Source organism: Schistocerca americana, chromosome 6 (genome assembly GCF_021461395.2).
Source record: "Schistocerca americana isolate TAMUIC-IGC-003095 chromosome 6, iqSchAmer2.1, whole genome shotgun sequence".
NCBI lineage: Eukaryota > Metazoa > Arthropoda > Insecta > Orthoptera > Acrididae > Schistocerca > Schistocerca americana.
This window is the reverse complement of record NC_060124.1, coordinates 525,852,052-525,869,075: the sequence shown is the minus strand read 5'-3', so window position 1 is coordinate 525,869,075 and position 17,024 is coordinate 525,852,052. Positions and strand designations below refer to the sequence as shown.

The window sequence follows — 17,024 nt, the reverse complement described above, 5'->3', positions numbered from 1 at the left end:
CCAATCAAAATTACAAAACTTTAACTGAAAGCTAAAACAATGAAAAATTCCTGGAATTCCGAAAAATTCCCAGGTTTTTCCCGGATGAAAAAATTCCCCTGGATTTTCCCAGTTGTCCCGGGTCGTATACACCTGAAGTCGTATGCAGTGTAACTGTACATCCCGGCGTTTTCCAGGCTTCAAATCACATTGGGTCACCACTTTGGTTGACACTGACATGACAGTGATAACGGGTCTGTTAATAGCATGAAGGCACAAGAAGTTATCGCTGTGGCCTAGCAGAACAAAACTTTATTTGCGTCCACTGAAGGAATGAAGCGGCGCACAAGAGTTAGCAAATACAGATCAGCTAAACACACAATCTTACACAGATAAATCTATCTCCGATAAAAGGAGAGAAGTAAAAAGTGTGTTCATGGAATAGAGTGCTGCGAAGTGGTGGAATGGGAACAAGGAAGGGGCTGATTGGTGAGGACAATAACCAACGAAGATTGAGGCCAAGATGATTATGGAACATAGAATGTATTGCAGGGAGAGTTTCTTCCTGTGCAATTCAGAAAAGCTGGTGTTGGTGTCTTTCCCACATATAATGCAGAAACCACTGTGCTGCATTCTATGTGGGTATGACAACCAGCAAGCTATCTGTCTGCATGAATGGCCATGGACAATCTGTGACCAAGAAACAACTGGACCACCCTGTTGCTGAGCATGCCTCCCAACACATTATTCTTTTCAGTGACTGCTTCACAGCCCGTGCCACATGGACCCTTCCCACCAACACCAGCTTTTCTGAACTGCCCATGTGGCAACTCTCCCTGCAATATATCCTATGTTCCTATAATGCTCCTGGCCTCAACCTTCCTTAGTCATTGTCCTCACTCATCAGCCCGTTCCCTGTCCCCTTTCTAGCACTACACAGCACACTGTTCCACGAACACCACTTTTTACTTCTCTCCTTTTCCACTATTCCCCCCCTCTCTTCCCCACCCACCGTCTAACCACCTGACTGCACCTAGCTGCCCTCCCCCCTCTCCATCTCGTCCCTGCATGCTCTCCAACAGCACTTTACCATTCCCACTGCAACTCTGCTATATTCCCCCCCCCCCCCTCCCCGCCTCCTCCTATCATGCACTGCTACAGCTGCTACTCATAGTGTGGCTTCAGCTGCCAGAGACTGTGGTCGTGTGTGTGTGTGTGTGTGTGTGTGTGTGTGTGTGTGTGTGTGTATTTTATTTTTGACGAAGGTCTTGTTGCCTATCTGTGACTCAGCATCTCCGCTGTATGGTGAGTAGCAACTATCCGTTTCATAATGTTCTTACATTTCTTCCTGGATTTTCCATTGTTTAGTTAATGAACATATGTTGAAGGAGGTGGAATTTAGAACAAAGTAAGTCTCATCAATAGTAAAGGACAACATCGGAATATGGCAGTTGGAATGGGATACAGGGCTTATTACACAGAAAATGCGTGTTGTACTGAACAATCATCTCCAAAAGTGCATGTAGCTACAAAAAAGGAGTTTGTGCGGAACCAGTGGACAGAATGTAGCAACCATCAAATACTGGATCAATCAATATCAGCACAGCATGAGATGACCACCACCTTCTCTCCACAGCAGTAACTGATTGCACGACTTAGAGGTAATACTGTTTACAAAGATTTGTAAACATTCAGGGTTGCCACCAGTTTCACCAGGAGGAATTCCCTGGTATTTCCCTGATTTTCAGAGAAGTCTCAGCATTGAAACTTCCTGGTAGATTAAAACTGTGTGCCAGGCCGAGACTCGAACTCGGGAGAGCTTCTGTGAAATTTTGAAGGCAGGAGACGAGGTACAGGTGGAATTAAAGCTGTGAGGGTGGGGTGTGAGTCGTGCTTGGGTAAATCAGTCCGCAGAGCACTTGCCCACGAAAGGCAAATGTCCTGAGTTCGAGTCTCGGCCCAGCGCACAGTTTTAATCTGCCAGTAAATTTCATATCAGCACACACTCGGCTGCATGGTGAAAATTTCATTCAAGTTTTAGCGTTTTTCCCAGACAAATTTTGAGATCTTAAGGTTAAGTAAAGACAAAGTGACAAATGGTTCAAATGGCTCTGAGCACTATGGGACTTAACTTCTGAGGTCATCAGTCCCCTAGAACTTAGAACTACTTAAACCTAACTAACCTAAGGACATCACACACATCCATGCCCGAGGCAGGATTCGAAGCTGCGACCGTAGCGGTCGCACGGCTCCAGACTGTAGCGCCTAGAGCCACTCAGCCACTCCGGCCGGCCCATAAGGAGACAAAAAATGTAAGGCCTTCTGTAAGTACCAGCATCAACATCTTTTGTACTGAACTGTTTTTAGAGGGAGAAAGCAAGTCAAATCATACATATGTTTCATTAAGACCATTGAAATTATTTTATTTCAATAAAGCGAAACATATTCGGCAACAAAAATATGTATTTCCTTGGAGTCTCAAGATAGTTTTATAATCCCGTCACTGATTTCATGAACAACATCAGTAAAAAGCATGACTCTTGAAAGAAGCGTATAAGACAGGAAATGTTGTGTAAACTAACACTATAGGTGATCATCAATAAAATGTTGGTTCTACTATGTTTGTTACTGTCAGTTATTACTCATTGTGTTACATCTTATTTTACAGGTATTGTGTGATTTTTCTATCTTGAAATACATGAGTACACAGTGTACAAATTCCAGTGACTGACACAATTTTCTTCTTCTTATCGTCCATACTTCCTAACACAAACTATTTCCGAAGTGCCAAAACGTATTAGAATCAATAAAACGTCTATAAAATGCCGCACTGTACAATGTACTTGCGGTGAGACAGTTGCAATTCTTGAAATCCATCGCCCATGGCCTCTGGCCTGCCGAGGAGCACTGCAGTCCTGAGTCCACTGATAAACCACGAATATCCACCGCATTACACCACACACGAACAGACCTGGCCTGCAGGCAGATCGGTAAGACTAAATCTGATGGGTAGTGCCTACACATTAGTGGGAAACGATGGTCTTCAGATCGGCAGGTCTGATCCGTTAAGAGATACCCACAAAAATGCCCTGCAGTTTTGGCCCGGAAGTCCACTCATGCGGCCAGCTATTAACAGGTCACAGACACCATACTGATGAAATAAGACCCCAGTGATCAATCCATGCAATAGATAACTTGCACAAATACTCTGAGAATCAATACTAATCACGATAGGCAGTTAATCACCGTATAATGATTGCTGAGCTGCAGTCAGGCACACAGGAAAGAATCACACTCTCACAACTACATTTTTGGCCATAGCCTTTGTCAGAAAACGAGAGCACATACACATTCACACAATCACTCAGACACAACTCGTGGACACACGACTACTGTCTCTGGCCGCTGTGTCAACAGTCTCCGAGAATCAGATCCAAACAAACCACTCTTCACACTTTCCTGCCTCTTGTGGCAGCTGCTAGGCTAGTAGCAAGAAGTGATGGCAATGCTGACTGCAAGCTGAGGTGAGTGGTACAAAGGGGAGAAAGCTATATCCAGCCAGTGACGATGCGCGACATCTCACTAAACAAACCATTTCATCTACTGAGACAAAATGAGATTTTTTTTTTTTTTTTTTTTTTAAAATTTCTCTGGTGTTTTCCGAATTTTCTAGACACATCTGAAATTCCCTGATTTTCAGAACTTGTGGCAACCCCGACATCATTACCTTGACACAAACAATCCAACTGGCTCAGACCTATTTATCTACTAAAAGCCATCGCTGCAGGCAGAAACTGTGGCATGCATGTCACTGTTTGCATTTAATGTGTCAGGTATTTATTTGGTCTGCAGCTGTTCATCATAATCCTGCACTGATCTGAGGTTTTGACATAAATCATGTGAAGGGGAATTTATCAGTTACATACTCTGTCCTCCTCTGATTCCATGCCAGCAAATTAAGAGGATTTGGTTGCAGTACATGAGAGCTTCACAGAATACAGACTTAAGCCCAGGATCACTTAGTTCTGTAATCCTGATAAAGTATGGCAGTGTGGTTTCAGTTGCCCGAGACTGCAGTTTGTGTGTGTGTGTGTGTGTGTGTGTGTGTGTGTTATTGACGAAGGCCTTAATGGCCGAAAGCTTTAATTGTGAGTGTCTTTTTGGTGTGCCTATCTGCGACTCAGCATCTCTGCTATATGGCGAGTAGCAACTTTCCTTCTCATAATATTGATCATTAAGGTACTGTTATATACTGTGGTAATATTTCACTTCAAAGGTCAAAGACAATCAGCAGTATTAAAAAAAAAAGTACTGAAAACACGTGGCAAGTGCCCCCCTCCTCCTCCCTCACACATACAGGATGGAACTGACCTGCGATGACAATTTCAGAGGTTGTTCACAGGTATTTTGGATGGATGGAGAGATGTCTGTAAGGATGGATTGATGATGTAAAGGGGGACCAAACCACAAGGTCATCAGTCTGTTAATCCCTTGTGTGTCAAGCCAGGAATGGTCTCCAGAGAGACAAAAGACAAATCCTAATGAACTCAATTACATCCGAGAATCAATAAAGCCAAAAGACACAAGCATGCGGAAGTGAGAGAGGGGTAAAAGAGTGAAGGTGGTAGAGTTCCCCCACCCATAGAGCAGCTGGAGGTCCCTGGGACACGTTATGTAACTGGAGAAGCAGCCTCTGCATCTGACTGGAGCTTCCACACACTCCATTACCACAAGAAAGCTTACTAAGTGGACTCGATAAAATCTCACGGAGAGAACAATGATGAGTCTCAACCAATGACAGATGTAAATGTAAAAGAAAAATTAAAAAGATGGGAAGGGCAGAAGCCAATCGGGCCACTGAACTAGAGCAGCTGTGAGCCACTTGGGTTGGAGCAGGTGACAATACACCCTTCCAATCCCTCGAGCTGCCGATGAGGTCACAAAGAAGGTACTGGTTAGTCGCAACCAATGGGTGTCGATGATAGCACTGGTCAACAGCCTGAAGACTACTCAGGGAGTCACTGCTGATTAAGAACATCTCATCAATGCAAGAATGGACGTGGCTGAGGGTTTGAACTATGCTAACCAATTCTAGAGTGAATACACTGCATTCATTTGGCAGGGAATGTAGTTCACTGTGCCCTGCATGTGTGAAGGCAAAATCAACTTGTCTGTCAACCGCGGAGCCATCAGTGTAAACTACGTCCAAACTAAGAAATGCATCAAGCACAGGCAGGAAAAGTTGGTAAAAGACAATGGGATCAAGTCTTTCAGTTCAAAGGATACATCAAGGCAGATCTGAGAACAGAGTACACACCATGGGGTGTACACAATTGTTTCTTAATAAGATGCAACAATGATGGTAGCTTGAATTCAGAGCAAGGAGCCGGTATGTAAACTGTGAGCACGATTCCAGCCCTGGGCCTCTGTTGTGGGAGGTGGATCTCACCACTATGAAAAAGGACACGGTAGTTCAGATGCTTATTGGAGCAGGGAGTAAGCATCACACAGATGAACAGTAGTGTTGGCATCTGATCTGTAGGATGGGACCCCATCCTCTGCAAGTACAATGTTCACAAAGCTGTTCTAACAGACACCTGTTGCAAATCGGATCACACAATGTTGTATTTGGTTCAGCATCTGCCAAACTGAAGGTGATGTCAAGCCATGTGTCAGATTCCAGTAATCAAGATGGAACAGGATCAGAGTTTGCGGAGCAGAAAGAGTGTAGAGCAATCTGCACCCCAGATGATGTTACTGAGGCACAAGTGTATTAAGGGTATTAAGTTGTAACTAGCACATTTGCTGAAGTTGGTGAAGATGAGGAAGGCACATCAAGAGAGCACTGAAGACCAGTTCAAAAGAGTGGTAAGGCCCCACCACACTGAGCAATTGGCAGTCGAGTTAGTGTTCTGGTTGGGGATGGAGTAAGACGGCGATGGAAGTGCATGACACATGTCTTGGTGACAGAAAACCAGAACCCATGGGCGAGAGCCCAGGACTGCGCTTTTTGTATGGCACCCTGCAGTAAGCTTTCAGCAACACCCACAATTCAGGAGCAACAGTAAATGCTAAAATCATCAGCATACAGGAAGGGTGATGCTGCAGAGCCCACAGCTGTGCTAGACTGTTGAAAGCCACTAGTAAAAAGGACACCCTCAATACTGAGTCATGTGGTACCCCATCCTCTTTTAAATGTGGGGTACTGTGGGAAGCACCATCTTGAATGTACAGTGTAGCAAGAAGTTCTCGACAAGAAACAGCGACAAGGTTTTTATAAAGGGCAAAGCTGACCAGATAGACTCCAGGCAGATAAAATTTTCAGCAGTGGATCAACCTCAGTGAAAACTGCCAGATGCACCTGTGGGGAACTGGTGTCCACAGAGGTGTCTAATCTTTGCCCAAACCTGAGGGATTGGTACTATTTCCAATGGTAACAACATACCATTCCCAGTATTCTTGTTTGTTTTATGAAGTGGCGGACGACCTGGGCACAGGGCCGTTTAAAGGCAACGAGGTGTTCCATCAACAGACATCGTTTATGGCACTGAAGAGTCCCTCTGAGATCTCTAACAGCCACAGCAATTTCAGAAGTCCAACAAGTCTTCTGACAGAGAGGTCCTGAGGAGCAGGGGACCTCTAAGTCAGCTGCCGATAGAGTGGCTGCAGTTGCACTCTGGACAGCCTCACTGATAACTCCCCACCTGGTGGGGTGCTAATAGCAATGCTAGAGGCAAAGGCATCTCAATCAGCTTTGCTGAGAGCCTACTGGGGTGGACACCCAGGCAAGTGACATCAAGGGAGGGCCAAAACAATCTGACAATGATCACTTGGGCTAATATATTAATGAAAACAACTTTTGACAAAATAATTTAATTGGCTACATAAAAAATCTACTCACCAAGTGCAGCAGAACACACACCTAAAAGAGGGTTGTAATTAGGCAAGCTTTCGGAGCCACATGAATATCCTCAGCCTCCAGTGTCATATTGAGTGGCACATGTTCACTGTAGACAGAGTCCAGAACATACACGCAAACAACACCCAACATTCTTTCCTAGTCAGCACTGTTCTTAAAATAGCCCTGATAGCCACGATGGGTAGGTCCGCATTGGTGGGAACAGCATTTCCTGAAGGGCGATGCAACTCAGGGGAAACACATAAGAGACAACGTATCTCAGCCAGTTGGTGGTGGTGGTGGGGGGTCGGAGGATGGTGAGGTTGGAATGCACGAAAGGACCAAGGAGGCAGGTCACGCCTCATGGCCACCTGCTGCCACTGGAATCGAGAAAATAGTGCCAATACACAATGACTCTGAACCACAGATCACTAGATTCCTGGAAAGGGAGCGTCCCAAGGGACCCATTCCTGGGAAGGGTGCATCCCAAGGGATCCCTTCCTGGTAAGATATGCTGGAGAGAGCATTGCTGTTTTGGCCGGGGGTTGGGGACAGACAACCACAATGGGTGCAGAGTCAACAGCCCCAAAGGGTGTGTGGGGGAAGCAGTAGGATGAGGGTCCCCAACCACTAGAGGACCAGGTGTGGGAGAAGCAAGAGGAGGCAGGCCCCCAATCACCAGGAGAGTGGATCTAGTCAAGTGGCCCTAAGGACCTGGAGTACAAGACACAGACGGCAAGGGTAGAGTCGTTAAGAGAGGATGATGTCATAGCGGCAGCATATCATCATACATGTAGGATGTAGAGAAATCACTATCTTACTTGGCATCTTGATATAAGAGCCGGTCATGTGTTTTGTATGCTTGGTTTTTCTAGTCAGGAGTCTTGTAGTCTTGGATTTTCTTTTCTTTTCTCTTTGGAAGACACTGCAGTCCAGTGAACCGGGGAATAGCGCTCCTCGCAGCTGATGCAGATGGGTGTCGAGGCCCAAGGAGCATTCGAGTGCAACAGATGTCCACAATCTCTACATTGCCATGGGTGGAGCTTGTGTAGTAGCCATTTCTGCTACTAGCCGTGTATAACACAACTCACTGTCAGTTCAGTGCCACCTATGATGTCAATCTGGCTTGTTCCGTTCATATGAAGTGATTGTTTTTGCTAGCACTGTTTGGTTCTTGTTTCGATTTTTATTATGGCAAGTTTAAGTCAACAACATGCAGCTGTGAAATTTTGTTTTCTACTTGGTAAAAATATTGCTGAAATTGTTTTAATGTTGAAAACAGCTTACTAAGATGACACTAGAGGGAAAACTCAAGTTTACGAGTGGTTTGCTCAATTTAAAAATGGTGACATATCAACTGATGACAAATCTCGTTCAAGACATCTATCAACTACCCGAATCGATGAAAATATTGAAAAAATTGCAGAGCTTGCACTCACAGTTCCAGACAGACAACTGATGAACTGTTAGAGATTAGTGGATTATCTTGGGAGCTCGGTTCAGCGAATTTTAACGGAATATTTGTTCCTTGGGTTCTGACTGATAACCAAAAGCCACATCAAGTTGAAACATGTCATACTTTGAAGCAACAGCTTGAAACTGATCCAGATTTTTTTGGTCATAGGTCATTACTGGTGATGAGTCATGGTGCTATGGTTGCGGCCCAGAAACAAAGCAACAGTCAAGGCAATGGAAAATGTCATCATCACCCCGTCCCAAAAAATGTCACGTCAAATCAAACACCAAAAACATTGTTGATTTGCTTTCCTGATGCCATGGGCATAGTTGATTCAAAGTTTGTTCCTCTAGGTCAGACCGCCAATTATACCTTTTATTTGGCAGTTTTAAGTAGATTGCGTAACAGTGGGAGAGAAAGAAAGAAACAGTGTGGCACACAGGAGACTGGCTCTTCCACTACGACAGTGCACCTGCACATGCATCCATCCCTGTTAAGATAGCTTCTGGCTGAAAATGGCATGGTTCCACTGCTCCACGCACTTACTTTCCTGACCTGGCTCCATGCAACTTTATCTTACTTCTACACATGGAAAGGGTCATGAAAGGACACTAATCTTACAACAATGAAGAAGTGCAGGGGGGGGGGGGGGGGGACCACGTCTTACAAACAGATCTTTAAAAATTGTACACGCAAAAAAAAGTCTGTCATACCTGAAATTCTCCAGACAAAACACGGCGTGTATAGATATTGCTGGTATACGGCTCAAACGACTCATTGTTCCCAAGAATTTGGGCAGTTGATGCAGTTGGCATAGGTGCCAACAAGAGAGAGTTGCGGACACCATGGGCTGCAATTTTTTCCTTGAGAGCAGCCCAATTCCAAAGTGATGTAGGTTTAACATCCCACATATCATACTGCAAAATCTGTAAAAAACAATTACCAAAACTTTAGTATTCACAGCTGCAAACACAAGCTCTGATACTCTGATGGACAAAATACATAGTTTTAATATGACTTCTGAGTATGCGATGTTGTTACTTGTAACATTCCACATTCTCAGCAACTTTGCAATGGAGGGTATTAATTTTACCGAACTGAAAATTCAATTGATAAAACTAAAATTATGAGACTGAATCAATGGTCCGTTCTTACCTACAGGAGGCAAACAGAGACACAAAATTAAAGTGATGACACATCCTAGCTATCAGAGGTATTATTTCCTTCCATGACAGAAGTAATAGGGACAGGTTGAGGCAGAATACAAAGTAAGTGTGGGTCACTTGGGCACATGATTGGAGGGCGGGGGTTAACAATAAATGGAACTATCTGAAGAAATAGTTTGAAATATTTCTTCTACAATTTTACCTATTTATCTCTTCAGACGCATTTTGGACTTCAAACCTTCACTATCACTGTAAGCCACACAGTGAAGTTTAAAAAACTAGTATCTAAAAAAGGTAAAAAACAAGGAAGATAACTGTTCAATATCTCAACATCCATGTGTGGAGTCAACCACAGCTATTTCAAATAACTCATGCCAGTGTTCATCTAAAATAATGAAGGAAAACATAAATCTGGCTGCTTCTCCTGAAAGTTCAGTGACCTTGTTTAGTTACAAAATAACCCTATTCATTGTCAAAAGAGTGTACATGCAACTAACACATACTGATTTAATTTCAACGTCTTTAAAATACACCCTACAGTCACTATATGCAACCTAAGCAGTGAGAACATGCTTAAATTACAAAGAGCTCACATGCAATTCTATTGTCATCCCCCCCCCCCCCCCCCCCTCCCAACCCCAATTTTTATTTGGTTGACAAACAGCCATTTAAAGTCCTACTTTTTAGTGGGCACCACATTTTAAATAGAAAAAAATATAACTGGCTGTTTTATCATGATCTCACACTTACCCCTTTGCTGACAGGACTTCCTTCGTAGGTCTCATAAGCACCCAAGGTCTCTGCCAGTTCACAGCTTGCTTCTAGAGCTCCATAGTAGATAGTTTCAAATATCTGGATATTTAACTTCTGAGCCTCTTCACTCTCAAAAGGATATCTCATTAGAATAAAAGCATCTGCAAGGCCCTGAACACCAATACCAATAGGACGATGTCGCATGTTTGATGTCCTTGCCTGAAATGAAAGTATCAAGAATTATCAGATGCACCATTATCTTAACTCACTGTCTCATTGTATTTAATACAGACATGCCCCAAATTCGAAATCTGTTTCCTTTCTTCACAGAACTGCATAAAGTACACCCTTCACAACTATATGCTTACTTGATGGAATATTAGCAAAAGGATTTGAAATTAAGAGAGCACAACACAAAAAATTAATCAACTTACCTCTGGTACAGGATAAAAATTGACTTCAATTATTTTATTTAAATTTTTTGTCGCAATTTTTGAGACTTCTTTCAGCTTGTCAAAATCATACGTCTTATCAGGTTTCACAAACATATTGACAGCTATGGATGCAAGGTTACATACAGCAATCTGAAAACACATGGTGCATTTAGATAACAATTTCCAACATCATTCCACGATGAGACCTATGAAATAATTATGAAACCACGATATTTACCTCTGTTGGTGATGTGTACTCAATAATCTCCGTACACAGGTTGCTGGATTTTATTGTACCCAGATTTTGTTGATTAGACTTTCGGTTGCAGGCATCCTTGTACAACATGTAAGGTGTCCCTGTTTCCACTTGTGACTCTATAATAGCATACCACAATTGCTGAGCCCTCACTTTGCGTACATATCTTCCTTCAGCTTCATATCTGTAAGTTATATTAGATGGTATGTTAAAAATGTCACGAAATAATATCAACACTTTGCTAAATTTAACAGTTGGGGAGAAGGGGCGGGAGGGGTGGGGTTGGGGGGTGGGGTTGGGGGGGGGGGGGGGGGGGGGGACGACGACACTTTGTAAATGTGTGATTCCGTAAGTCCACTTCCTTTGAGAAGAATACAAATTTACATAGTAAAACTCCAAATTAATGAACCTGCTTTTAACGAATATTTCCAACCATCCCAGCGAAACTCTCATAAGAACAATGTTACTTCTCCGCGCTCTTGACGAAACCCACTTTGAGAAAAAATCCACTTTTAAGGAAAAATCATGAAACATTTTGCAAACTGACATAGTTTTCATGTAAATCCTAATGTGTTCAAATGAGTTTCTAATTTCTTTCCATTTCACACAGGTTATGTGATGCAAAAATGGTAATAGAGTAAATCACTCAACGTACCTAGATTGCAATCAATAACTCAACTTCCCTTGTAGCAATATCAGCACAGGTATTGAAATGAAATCAATTTCCATGTGGCTCAAGTCACGTGATCTTATGTTGCCATACTGTGTCTATGAAGTGAGAAACGTGTAATTGTATGTTCGCTGAAGTGTTACCAGTTTTACTTTTGTGAAGTTCTGGGCTGCAAACACAGGAAACTTACAATTCAGTAAACGCTGACAATTGTCTGCGATATTGATCACAATCTTAACGTAAATCTTTCAGACACGGCGATGAAATACAATTTTGCCTCATCTACTTGTGTTGCATATTCATATTCAAAAACAAGGAAGCGTTCTTAAATCCCGAAGCTAATGATTTCTGTGGCTCCAAAAAGGAACAAATTTCATATGTCTACAGTCAATGATGTGGAAAAAGCATTCCTATAAGTGAAAACATACTGCAAGAGAAAGCGCATGAAATCACTCTGAAGATTGACACTGAAAATTTCAGTGCGTCGAAAGGATGGTTAATCAATTTATAAGACGACATAATCTGTCTTTTCAAAGTATAAGAGGAGAAAGTGAGGCCCTGGTCACAGGAAGTGTAAACTACTGGAAGAACATTACATTGCCACGATTAATAAGGTCTGTGAGCCGAGATACATTTTGAATGCTGATGGAACTGGCATCATTTATGATTTACTTCCTGCGAAATCCTATTCTGCGAAGGGAGAAAAATGCCGCAGAGGTAGAAGAAGAAGAAGAAGAAAGGATGATGAGCTACTGCATGTAAACTAAATAGTTATGGAGGGAAAAGTTGATGCCACTGTTAAACCTCTGGCGATTCCAAAACATGAAAATGCTATTAACACAATACACTGTGTTAAATTGTTCCACAAAGGCAGGCTGTGGTATATCACCACCTAAATGTGGTTTAATTACAATGCTGAGTCACTCCTCCTGTGTATTCTGACAAAACCCCCTTTTATGGACAACCCCTATTTAACGAAAAAATATTTGGTTAACTAGACATTCATTAAACCATGGTTTTATTGTATTTGTTGAAATATTATGAAAAAGGGTTAATAAATCTTTTCAACTCTGCAACTGGTTGGCCATTATTTACAATTCTATAAAGTTTTTACATGCTGCATTGCTGAAGGCAGCCCTGTATAAAATTCTAAAATTTGGAGGCTAATAGCAAGAGTAAAGGAGATATGGTTAAATGTCGCACTGATGTGGCCACTGGACATGAAACAAAAGCTTGAATTCCAGAAGGACAGATACGGAAATCAGCCACATCCGTTTCAAAAGTATCATCCAGATACGCAGCTTAATTCAAGACTCCATACACAACCTAAACTCTGATGGCTAGGGAATGCCCCAAGCGCCACTCCACTGGAATGTAAAGCCTGTATCTTAACCATTTCATCACCATATTTGGTAAAATGTTAGTGACAGAAGTGAGTTACTCAGGATGGAATAACAAATGTTAAATTAAGAACTGCATTATTCAACACACAGCTGTATACGTAGATTTTATTACATACGATAGATTTCGGTCTAGGATCACACAATCATTGGGGAACCGAAGATCGTCTGATCCTAGACCGACATACAGCTGTGTATTGCGTAAAGCAGTTCGTAACATTCATTAATGCTGTACATCAACACCTCCGTAAAATACTTCTGCAATAAATGTTAATAAACATCAGTACTGTGCGAACCACTGAATACAGGGCAAAGATATTTCCCACTGTATCAGATACAAATACTACTTCCAGTTCCACCAGTGTATCTTCAAGCCATCTGCCGGTTCAGCTTTTTCGATGTCCCTATGATGCTCTTCCATTGGCCATTCAATCCGCTCTTCTTTGTAATCCTAGAACTATTGCCTTTTCAAAATAGCTGCTTCAGCACTTTTGCTTTATCTGATAACGAAGTTGACACCAACCCATGGCTGGTTTGAATGCTTTACTGGGCATGGTCCAATTGGGTGTGGAATGACCCTACTTTTCTCAGACATTTGAGTTGACTTATTCAGCACATTACAGGGGAGGGAAACCCAGTTTAACATGGTTTATGAACCATGGTGCCACTGGTATTTTTCACATTAACAAACACAGCCACAAGCAAAACAAGAGTTAACTGAGCAGTGAACCTCTTCCAATGACCACTAGCTGCGTACCAATATTTCCAAGTATGCAATACGATGAGCACATAAATGGCAGTACATAATCTGTACATTAAAAAGTAGGCAAGAAATGCTAATTTACAGACGTTGCACACAGTATGGATAGTAACAAAAAAGAATGTGTTAGAGGTTAAACATACACTGATGTACATAGATATACAACTCCACAATGACCTAAACAAAGTTCACCACAAATAAAATTCACCTTACCATCCGAAAACGACAAAAAGCTAAGTTTCTTAGACATCACAATTCACAGACACAATAAGCAACAGCAATTTTCAATATTCAGAAAAAACACACACACACACACACACACACACACACACACACACCAGCACAACCAAACAAAAAAATCTAACCATCTCCTTACCCACAACAAAGCTAGTTTCAGACAGGTGCTACACAGACTGAATGGAGTACCCCTCAATGAGCTAAAAATAAGTAAACAGTTGTTGAAAATAGATACAAAAACAAACATTACAGACAAACTAGACCAAAAAATTAAAACAAAAATGATGCACCCAACACAATGCTGTAAACAGATGAGCACCTGAGCACAACCACTGGCACACAGGACAAAAACACATAGGAAAAAACAACACATCTAAAAAAGAAGCATCCACAACAACTAATGTCACCTACAAAAACAAAGCAGCTCACAGAATAAGCAACATATTCCAAAAACAAGGTTTGAAAATTATCTACAGAACAGACAACTCTATCCAACACAAACTGAGGGCAACTAATACAAAGAAACAACACAACTGGAATCTACCACTAACATATAAAAACACCAACTCAATTTACATTGGACAAAAAGTAGAAATTCTATCATCATATACACTGAACACAGAGGGGCACTTGAAAGTAACGGCAGTCATTCCGCATTTGTTGATCACCAAACAGACCAACAGATATAAACACAGACTTAAAAATTCTGAAACACAGCAATATCGCTCCACAGAAACTCACAAGAAAAGAAATTTACCATGTACAAAAAGCCAAAGTAAGAAGTAATGAGTGAATACACAGCACTATGCAACAGAACTTTAAGTTTGCAGACAGGCTCAATTAAAAGAAACTTACACAAAGCTTTCGCCCAACTCTGGAAGCTGGAGCCATAAAACACATTCTGGCCCGAGCTGCCACAGTTGGTGGTCATGTGTGCTTGCCTGTGTGTACAAACTGTGCGTTATTTCTCCATTTATTTTTTGCAGATAAAGGCTGTGGCCAAAAGCTTTGTGTAAGTGTCTTAACTGTGCCTGTCTGCAACTTAAGGGGCCTTCTTTAAGGTAAGTAGCAATCCATCTTTTCCTACATTGTTTGTATATTATTTGACAACCACCAGCTTCACGAAACAGTATTCCAAATTATTCACTGAATACGAGTTTTTTTGGGACATCAGCTGCAACAGATATAGATGCATTAACCAATTGCGACATATTAAAATTTGTGCTGGATCGTGACTTGAACCTGGATTTTCCAATTATGCAAGCAGTCGACTTAACAACTTTGGCTATCTGTGCACACTTCACAGCTTACTCCAAACCTCCGTTTGTCTCAGTCCACATCCTTATATCTCAGTCATATGTACGCCTCCCTTTAAGCTCGCAACATTTCTTGCTTTCCACTTAGCGAGATCAAGATAAAGAACAAACTCTTATTTTATCGTAATGGCATTTCTCCCTATGTAGGTGGGTGCCTACAGAATGTTTTCGCAATCGGAGGAGAAAACTGGTGATTGAAATTTCATAAGAAGATCCCGTTGCAACGAAGAACTCCTTTGTTTTAATGATTGCCACTCCAATTCATGTATCATGTCTCCCCTATTTCACGATAATACAAAACCAGCTGGCCTTTTTCAATGTCATCTGCCAGTCCCACCTGATGTGGATCCCACACCGCACAGCAACACTCCAGAATAGGGTGGACAAGTGTGGTGTAAGCAGTCTCTTTAGTAGACCTGTTGCACCTTCTAAGTGTTCTGTCAATGAATCGCAGTCTTTGGTTTGCTCTACCCACAATATTATCTATGTGATCATTCCAATTTAGGTTATTTGTAGTTGTAACCCCTTAGTATTTAGTTGAATTTACAGCCTTATCGCATAGTCAAAATTTAGCTAATTTCTTTTACTACTCACATGTGAATAACTTCACATTTTTCCTTATTCAGGGTCGATTGCCACTTTTCGCACCATACAGATATCTTATCTAAATCATTTTGCAAGTCGTTTTGACCACCTGATGACTTTACAAGACGCTAAATGACAGAATCATCTGCAAGCAATCCAAGACAGCTACTCAGATTGTCTCCTATGTCATTGATATAGATCAGGAACAATAGAGGGCCTATAAAACTTCCTTGGGGAACACTGGATCTTACTTCTGTTTTACTCTATGACTTTCCGTCTATTACTACGAACTGTGACCTTTCTGACAGGAAATCACGAATCCAGCCACACAACTGAGGCGATACTCTGCAGGCACGCAGTTTGGTTATAAGACTGCTTGTGAGGAACGGTGTCGAAAGCCTTCTGGAAATCTAAAAATATGAAATCAATTTGACATCCCCTGTTGACAGCTTTACTTAGGAAAATACGGCAATAAGGAGTGCTTTCCATGAAATTTATGGAGGGAAAGATCTTCATGAAGAATTTCATAATTATTGAACTATGAAGATCCCTAGACAAATTCTTCAGTTATACACAACGAGCAGAGATAAATTCGACTATCTCATTAATTAATTGAATTCTTGTGTGACCAAAAACTTTTACCAGCCAATATGTGCAGAAGAATGATTGACCAATGTAAATATAGAAAAATGAATGACTTTCCCACAAGGTGTCTGCTGTGCAACAAGAGCATCTTTGCCCAGTAATGTGAATCATCATGGGTCCGGGATCAGCACAGGCTACACTGTAACTAACTCAACTACAGTCCTATCACCTGTTCTGTGTACTAAGTTTTATTACACTCTTTATACTGCATCTCATACTATATCTTTAAGGTCTTGCTGAAGTACTCGATCTGAAACAGTGTATACACATCTATCCCAGTATATCTCTTATTCCTAATGAAACACATTAAACAACCATGAAATTTTACTGATGTTTGATTGCTGGAAATTTAATTTATTGGCAATTGATGTTAATGCCAAGTGTTTTGATTAATCTAAATAGTCTGCATAAATAAAGCATACAAAATTTTTGGAGAAAAGTCAAACACTTAGTGAAATGCTTTGTCTAA

General features: G+C 41.6%; 1 protein-coding gene across 1 annotated transcript in view; it reads right to left on the bottom strand.

Moving 5' to 3' along the window:
• The window catches only part of LOC124619228 (ribonucleoside-diphosphate reductase large subunit), an 80,279-nt gene that overhangs the window by 14,122 nt on the left and 49,133 nt on the right, over nt 1-17,024 (bottom strand). Inside the window, exons 8-11 of the mRNA XM_047145467.1 lie at nt 10,925-11,126; nt 10,687-10,836; nt 10,250-10,471; nt 9,047-9,259 (exon numbers count right to left, since the gene is read on the bottom strand). Coding sequence (XP_047001423.1) covers nt 9,047-9,259; nt 10,250-10,471; nt 10,687-10,836; nt 10,925-11,126 — 787 coding nt within the window. The remainder of the gene's footprint in view (nt 1-9,046; nt 9,260-10,249; nt 10,472-10,686; nt 10,837-10,924; nt 11,127-17,024) is intronic.